Genomic DNA, 8,793 nt, shown 5'->3' with positions numbered 1-8,793 from the left:
GTGGGGGGAAGCAGCACTGCATCCTGGGATGATGACACTCATCACAACAGCCTCTATGGTTAGTTGCACTGTGGGATAGCTTCCCACATTGCACTGCTTTCTAATTCGAATTAAGGCTGCCCAGTGTGGACACGAGAAACCAGCACAAACACTGTAGTGTGGACAGTCTGCAGCACTTTCTATAAATCACTTTCTGTAATTCGAATTAAGCTAATTCGAATTAGTGCTGCAGTGTAGACGTAGCCTAAGAGAGAGCATCTCCTCCAAGTCAGAATAATGAACACATCTCAGCCTCTTTGGGTATGTAGGATCTGCTTCAATGTCTGCAAACTGGGTGGAGCAAACTGGGGAGAAAGAGATAAAGAATTCCACTGCACAGTGACTGTGTGACTCTTGGCTAAGGCACCGAGTGTATGGTTCTGGAGTAGCCTTCTAGTCTATTTCCTCCCCTTCGCTCTGTCTCTTTGATGCTCTCTTTCTCCATTTCTATCTCCCATTCTCTCTCTCTCTGTCTCTCCAAATCTATGTAGCAGCTTGGGTAGACTGGAGCTCTGAGCTGGTACAGAACATTCTCAGTCTTAGATGCTTGACTGCTTGGTACTTGCTCATATGCTCCCGGTCAAACTGATCACCAGATTTGGGGGTCAGTAAGAAATTTTCCACCAGGTTAGATTTGCAGGGACCTTGGGGTTTTTTCCACCTTCTTCTGCAGCATGGGGGGCTTGTGTCACCTGCTGGGATCAGCCAAGTATATCTCACTGTGTCAGGCATTGGTGATGCCTGGGTCTCTCCTGTTCTCTTCCTGAGTCACAACTGTTTAGTATTCCGACATCTGAAGAAGTGCTTTGGTTTAAGTGAAATTGTTGCCCTCAGTGTGGGGTATATTTAATGGCCTGTGATGTACAGGAGGTCAGACTAAATTAGCTAATAGACCCTTAGGGCCTTAAGCTCTATGAAATTCTCTCTCTCTCTCCACACAAAGAGGAGAATTTTGCAATATCATACTGAAGTATTTTGGAGGTTTCTTTCGGTCTTGCACTCTCTCTGGAAAGGTACTTAGGAGTCAGCTAAATTCATGTTCCAATTCATGATAATTTGCTTTCCTTTTATTAATTTTTCTCTGGCTCTCTGATACCGTGATGATGGATGAGCTATAAGAACTGAATAGAATAGAAGATAGTTGAATAGAAAAGAAGAAAGGAAAATAGAACTGAGTAGAATAGACCAAATATGAGTCCTGATTCTCCACTCACTTCTACCAAACGTATGCGGGTTAGAAAGGTTTACCCTTTGAGAGTAAAACTTGTGGGGTACAAAGGAATAAACAAATAATCATTTATTGAGATTGCCAATCTGCCTGCATTCTCTCTATACCTGCAGGAATGATCCCATTTCGCATGGAAATGGAGAATCGCACTGTGGTGTCAGAATTCATTCTCTTAGGGATCCCCAACACGAAAGGCCAGAAGACCATCCTCTTCATCAGCTTCTTAGCTTTCTACATCTGCACCCTGCTGGGCAACTTGCTCATCTCAACCATCCTCGCTGACTCCCGCCTGCAATCTCTCCATGGTGGACCTTGGATTCGCCTCCATCAGCAACCCTAAATTGCTGGTCGATCTCTGGGCCAAGAGTAGAACCATCTTGCTGGGAGGGTGCATGTCCCAGGTCTTCTTCTACCAGTTCCTAGGCTGCACCGAGGGCCTGCTATACACCGTCATGGCTTTTGACAGGTACGTGGCCATCTGCCACCCGCTGCGCTACCTGACCATCATGAACTGGAAGGTGTGTGCTATCCTGGTTGCCGGCACCTGGGTCACCAGCTCCTTTCAGGCCACCATTCTCACCAGCCTGATCTTCACGCTGCCCTACTGTGGGCCCAATGTGGTGGACTATTTCTTCTGTGACATCTTCCCTGTGGCCAAGCTGGCCTGTGCAGACACATACGTCATCAAGACCGTGAGCTTCACCAATATTGGCATGGTGCCCATGACCTGCTTCCTCATCCTCATGTCCTACGTCAGGATTGCTGCCTCCGTGGTGAGAATGCGCAGTGCTGAGCACCGTCAGAAAGCGGTTTCCACTTGTGCATCACACCTGACAGTGGTATACTTCTTCTTTGGGCCCTGTGCCCTCCTCTACACCCAGCCGTCCCTGAGCAATGTACTGGCTACCCCCACTCAGATCTTTTGTAATGTGGTCACCCCGATGCTGAATCCAGTCATCTACACGCTGAGGAATAAGGAAGTCAAGGCAGCATTCAGGAAAATGAAAGGGGGCTAATCCCAGTCCTGCAAAAATTGCTAGCTGAAATGGAATGTCTTCCAATAGAGGTGGTCAGGAAGTCAATGGATTTATGCCAGGGCTAGGTTAGAATTAAGAAGGAGGCCAGTGGAGTTACTCCAGGGTTAAAGTTAGAGTAATAGATTATAGGGCCAAAAGGGACCACTGTGATCATCTGGGTCAGACCAATGGTCCATCTAGCCCAGTATCCAGTCTTCCAACAGTGTCCCTTAGAACATGTCTATTAGAAAAACATCAATCTTGATATTAAAATTGTCCTCGATGGAGACTCCATTAAGGCACTGGAACAATTTACCAAGGATCAAATGACTCTCTTTATTGAAAATGTATGCAGTATATCCAGTCTGAATTTGTCTACCTTCAACTTCCAGCTATTGGATCATGTTAGACCATTCTCTGGTAGGCTGAAGAGCCAGCCCATTATTAAGTATTTGTTCCCCATGAAGGTACTTACAGATGGTAATCAAGTTGCACATTGACTCTAAAAACGGGTGTAACTTCTGATGGACAATAGGAAAGGTGCATTGACCTCCAGGCCCTGGGCACTGGATGGCCGCAGACGGAGAAGGAGGGAGAGGAGGTGGCTATAGCGTTTAGTAACTGAGAACTGTATCAGTCCAATGTACCTACATTTAAAGAGCCCATGGGAATTATTTGCAAATCATTACCTTGTGGCTAGGACAAAGGAGTGGGACACAGGAGATCTGGGTTGACGTACAGGTTCTGTGGAAGATTCCCTATTTGACCTTGAGTAACTCACTGAATTGCTTTGTGCCTCAGTTTCCCCATCTGTTAAATGGGGATCATTAAATCCTTTGTGTCTCTCATACATTAAATGTGTCTCCATTTCAGACAGTGATAGCCTCTTATTATGTGTTCACGCAACACCCAGCAGAAAGGGGCCCACATCTGAGTTCCAGTCTGTAGGTCCTACAAAAATACCAACGATAAGAATCAGAGGTGATCCAGGGTGGTTGCAGGAGGTGTCACGTGCGTGCAGAATTCTGCCAGTGTTTGCTGGCCAGGCCCCCTCCCTGTCCAGCGGCTCCTGGAGCAGACTGCAAGCGGCGACCCCAGGGAGACGGAGAAGCAAACACTTTGCTGTGGGAGCTACAGGGAGGGGCAGCTGAGAGAAGAGTGTGTGTTTGCTTTTGAACTGTGCCCTCTGCCCACCATCAGCAGGTCCCAGCCGCCTCTGATAAGAACAGTGAGAATACAAGTAAAAAGAGTAAAATGGAGCTCAGCCCTGCTGTTCCTGGCAATGACACATGGAACTCAGCTGGTGCCAGCCAAGAGTAACTGGGGAGCTGCTACCCAGCACAGTGATAAGGGCCCCCCTGGGCATTCATTAGAACACCTGCATTTTAATTAACCCCAAAGGCCATTCCACATCATGGTATGTTATGACTGAGCTGGGATAATCTGTCTACAGAGACTAATTATAACTTCTACTTTCTGCCACTTCAGTCCGGCTCCTAAATAAGATGCCCACCACAGGAAGAGCAAGAAATGACAGCGATGAAAAGAATTGCAAAGGGCCTTACTGACATTGCTCTGCTATGGCAGCAGCAAACGGATCCATGAGCTCAGTGCTGACAAAACCCTAACACAGCCCTGCTTCCCTGGCTCTGTCACACCCTCTGTGTGTGGGGTCTATGGCCTGGTTTAGGTTACAGGGCATGCCAGTGATGTAGCTAGCCACTGCTAAGCCTTTAGCATTGAGGCATGGTAGAGGTGCAAGACGAGCCTTAAATGGCTAGTGGAGAAGCAACTTTTATAAGTTAAATGAACCTTAATTCTCTAAAGATCCTTTCCCCCATGAACACTGGTCGTACAAAGGGCTGGATAAGAGAACATGCTCGAGACCCCGAAAGACGCAGAGTGATGCTCATCCCAGTGGAAAGAGAAGGGGTCGTGTTGAGGGTAATGCTCAGACTGGAATCCTGGACCTCTGGGTCACATTCCCGGCTCTTCCACACACTCCTTTTGTGACCACAGACAATTCAATCAGTCTGAGATTTTCAAGAAAGCCAATAGGAGTTAGGAGCCCAAAGCCCACTGCACTAGAATGAGTTTTGGGAGCTTGGCTCCTTTGAAAATCTCACCCTCAAATTCTCTGTGCCTCAGTTCCCCCTTGTAAAATGAGGCCAGTAACACTTCCTATGTTTGTGAACTCTGAAAGGCGGGGCTGTCTCACTCTGTGTCTGAGCAGCACCCAGAACATTGGGGTCATGATCTTCCTGGAGTTGCTAGGGACCACAATACTGCCAGTCTGTACTGGATAGCAAAAGGTGATCCCAAGTGGTGCACGGGACATATGCTGTCCATCTGCACAGCGCTGACTTTCACCCTCACAGATAATCACACAACTGCATGAATACATCCAGGTGCACAAAGAGATAGAAGGGAGCATAGCAGCAATGGCTTATTCAAACCAAGGAGAAAGCTCTGTGGCCACAGAGAGCGCTAGCTGAACACCTGGTCAAGTTACCTCCTATTTCAAATGCCTGGGTGAAATTTGCTGGCTTGTGTTACACAGCAGGAGAAACTAGATGATAATTAACGTCCCATCTCCCCTCATCATTTATGGGTTATATTCTCAGCTGGTGTAAATCTACATAGCTCCTTTGAGTCCAATGGACTTAGTCCGGATTTACACCACCAGGGTGAGTGACAGAGGGGAATCAGCCCCATTGAACCCAATGGAGTTACTCAGGATTCAGATCATGCCGAGTGAGAAGAGAAACTGCAGCCTGGTGGAAATGAGGATCCAGCCCTTTCATGTTAATCCTGCTACCTTTATTTATGCCACCTGAGCAGCTGGTCCTGGGGGTGTATGAGTGTCTTCTAAAATGATGCAAAATCTTAGTTAATTGGTGACTCTGCTGAGGACTCAGACCAGGAGCCTGGAGGGGATTGAGAGACCGGGTCCCAAAGGGACCTTGGGTAATTTAAAGACCATGGACAGTCTAAAGGCTGTGGGAAGCTGTGAAAAAGCTCTGGGGCTCTGCAGCAGCCTGTGGCGATAGGCTATGAACATCCCCGGCTACCTTCGGAGACGATGAGGTCTGCAGGCTGGATAACAAAAGCACAGACCCGGTATCTCTCCTGAGTCATGTGCTGTTTTGGATAAAAATCTGGATGCTTCAACACAGGGGTCACGGTCAGGAGGAAGAAGAAAATTCCATTCAGCTGGATCGTCCTCTCTCAATTCAGCCAGTGTAAGACATCTGGTCTGGTAAAGATTTTCTCTGTCCCTCAGTCTCTTCCTGTCTTGAAATCTGTCAGTCTCCACCTCACTCAAGGACGATGTCACCAAAATATTTTCTTTACAGAAAAATCCGTCCATCCATCTGTCCGTGCTTCTCTCTGCAGTACCTGTCTGCCTGTCTCTCTTGTGGATGTGTATCATTTATCTCCCGCTCTCCGTTAATTTCTGCGTGGCTATGTACACACCACAGCTAAGGTTGGTATAAATTACGTTGTTCAGGGGGATAAATAATTCAGCATAAGTTACACTGACCTAAGCGCTGGTGTGGAGAACTCTGTGTGGATGGGAGAGCTTCTCCCACTGACATAGCCACTGCTGCTTGCGGGGGCTGGAGTGTTTAACATGACGATAGAGCTCTCTCCCATCGGCTTAGCCTGTCTGTACTAGCCATGCTACAGCGACGCTGCTGTAAGTTGTGAAGTGTAGCCAGCAGGTGATAACCCAACACGGCCCCTTCTCCCTTCCAACAGCACCTCTCATGTATGGGGAAAGCTCCCTGAGAAAATGCAAATAGACACTTCATTATTGTCCTTCTAACCTGACCTTACATTTTTACAGAATGATATTATGGAAATTATTGATATTTACAGAATGCATCCTGCTCATCATGGCTGAGCAGATGACAAGCTGTCGCTATTCCTTTTTTTTCTTTTTCCCTGTCTCTCTTACCCGAATAAAAACCGCCAAACAATTCATATCATTAACAAAGCTGGGACAATTCTTCACCAGATTCATTTGTTCGTATGTTGCATCCGCACCTCTCCTTTAACACAAACACAGAGCAGCACCTACGCTGATAAAAATGAATCCCGGCCAAAACAAAGTACTCCACTGCACACACAATAATCCCTCTAAAGCAGTGTTTCTCAATTGGTGTTTCGTCGAACCCTGTTAGGGTTCCACGGGCAGCTTTTCTCTGCGCCGCCGAAAAAGGGAAGATGTCCCGGATTTTTCGGCGGAGGGTATCGAGTGTAAGTGTAATTTAATTTATATTTAATTGAGAAACGCTGACCTATTTGTTTGTATATAATTTGCTTATTTCGACATTTTTTTTGGCCCCATATGTAAAAAAACTGTTAAGCGTTTGGGGGGTTCCGCAATTATTTATCGAGTTCAAAAGGGTTCTGTGGCCAAATTTAATTGAGAAACACTGCTCTAGAGAGAATGAGAGAAAGAACAAGTCACATGTGACAAAAGTTGGTCACATCCCCTAATCCACCACTGGAAGAATCTCAGATACGGTGGTGATAAAGATGGGGTAAGAGCCTGTATAGAATAGAGTTGAAGAAATTAGAACAGGAGAGGAGAGAAGAGAAGAAACTGGAATCGAGTAGAATAGAACAGGACATCCCCTTTGTCTGTTCGTCTTTGGATCGTAAGATTTTTAAAGCAGACATTTCCTCTTTCTGAGTTCTGCACTGCACAGTGAGGACTTGATCCCAACAGCCATGAGAATGATGTAAATATAAACTACTACGAGTGAAAGGGAGTAATGGGATGACATGCAGTAAAGCGGCGGCAGTGGAAGGACTGGTGAGCATAGAAAGTATAAAAAGGATGTTATGTTTTTTTGTTTCACTAACTCGTTGGCATTATTTCTCTCCCCTACCCCAGAATTAAGTCCATTGTGGGGTTGGTCAACCACACTATGGTAACTCATTTCATCCTTTTAGGAATCTCCAACACTGACGGCCTTCAGACCATCCTCTTCATCATCTTCTTAGCTTTCTACCTCTGCACCCTCCTGGGCAACCTGCTCATCTTATCAGCCATCCTCACTGACTCCCACCTGCACACCCTCATGTACTTCTTCCTAGTATGATCTATAAGAACTGAATAGAATAGAAGATGGTTGAATGGAAAAGAAGAAAGGACAATTAAATTGAGTAACATCAAATAGAAACAATGAACTATTAGAGTCCTGATTCTCCACTCACTATCACCAAACTTATGATGGCTAGAAAGGTTTACCCTTGTCGATTAAGTTGTAGTGTGCTAAGGAACAAACAAACCATAATTTATTGAGATTGCTAATCTGGCTGCATTATCTCTGTGCTTCCGGGAATGACCCCGTCTCACATGGAAATGGAGAATTGCACTGCGGTGTTTGAATTCATTCTGTTAGGGATCCCCAACACCAAAGGCCATGAGACCATCCTTTTCATTGTGTTCCTAGTTCTCTACCTATGCACCCTGCTGGGCAACCTGATCATTTTATCAGCCATTTTCTCTGACTCCCGCCTGCACACCCCCATGTACTTCTTCCTCTGCAATCTCTCCGTGCTGGACCTTGGATTCGCCTCCATCAGCACCCCTAAATTGCTGGTCGATCTCTGGGCCAAGAGTAGAACCATCTCATTGGGCGGCTGCATATCTCAGGTCTTCTTCTACCAGTTCCTAGGCTGCACCGAGGAACTGCTCTGCCTGATCATGGCCTTTGACAGATTCGTTGCCATCTGCCACCCGCTGCACTACCTGATCATCATGAACTGGAAGGTGTGCGCCATCCTGGCTGCCGGCACCTGGGTCACCAGCTCCTTTCAGGCCACTATTCTCACCAGCCTGACCTTCACGCTGCCCTACTGTGGGCCCAATGTGGTGGACTATTACTTCTGTGACATCTTCCCGGTGACCAAGTTGGCCTGCACGGACACGTACGTCATTGAGACCATGAGCTTCGCCAATATTGGCATGGTGCCCATGACCTGCTTCCTCCTCATCCTCCTCTCCTACGTCCGCATCGTCTACTCCATCCTGAAGATGAACTCAGCCGAAGGGCGAAGCAAAGCAGCCTCCACTTGCGCCTCACATCTGACGGTGGTGACGCTGTTCTTTGGGCCCTGCGCCCTGGTCTACACGCAGCCACAGCTGAGCAAAGTGGTGGCAACCGCTCTGCAGATCTCTGCCGATGTGGTAGCGCCCATGCTGAACCCGGTCATCTACACACTGAAGAACAAGGATGTGAAACGGGCTCTGAGGAAACTGAAAGGGGGTCAGACGACTGCATGTTGATGTGCTGCATCTGCAGAAGTATCATGTGGGTGAGCATTGAAATATGTCTACGAATTCATCCACATGGCTCTTATGTGGCTTATGTGAGAGTCTCTCTCTCTCCTTCCCCATACAGTCCCAGCTATCTATCTGGAGCTCTACAAATCATAAAAGTGCTCCTAAAAGCGTCTAGCTGTCTTGGACATGATTTAAGGCTGACCTGTTCA

At 47.0% G+C, this 8,793-nt stretch overlaps 2 protein-coding genes across 2 annotated transcripts; both read left to right on the top strand.

Moving 5' to 3' along the window:
- The first annotated feature begins 1,569 nt into the window (after window positions 1–1,569).
- On the top strand, window positions 1,570–2,283 carry LOC137148199 (olfactory receptor 10D3-like). Its single transcript, XM_067540849.1, has one exon. It carries the CDS (start codon window positions 1,570–1,572, stop codon window positions 2,281–2,283), a length of 714 nt encoding a protein of 237 aa, XP_067396950.1.
- Window positions 2,284–7,639: 5,356 nt separating this feature from the next.
- LOC137148198 (olfactory receptor 10D3-like) lies at window positions 7,640–8,587 on the top strand. The gene has a single exon (XM_067540848.1). The coding sequence runs from the start codon at window positions 7,640–7,642 to the stop codon at window positions 8,585–8,587; it is 948 nt and encodes a 315-aa protein (XP_067396949.1).
- Window positions 8,588–8,793: the final 206 nt, after the last annotated feature.

This window comes from Emydura macquarii, unplaced genomic scaffold, assembly GCF_026122565.2.
Source record: "Emydura macquarii macquarii isolate MOO-44397 ecotype Brisbane River unplaced genomic scaffold, CSIRO-AGI_Emac_v2 contig_589, whole genome shotgun sequence".
NCBI lineage: Eukaryota > Metazoa > Chordata > Testudines > Chelidae > Emydura > Emydura macquarii.
The sequence above is the reverse complement of the archived record's forward strand: the minus strand, read 5'-3'. Positions and strand labels throughout refer to the sequence as shown.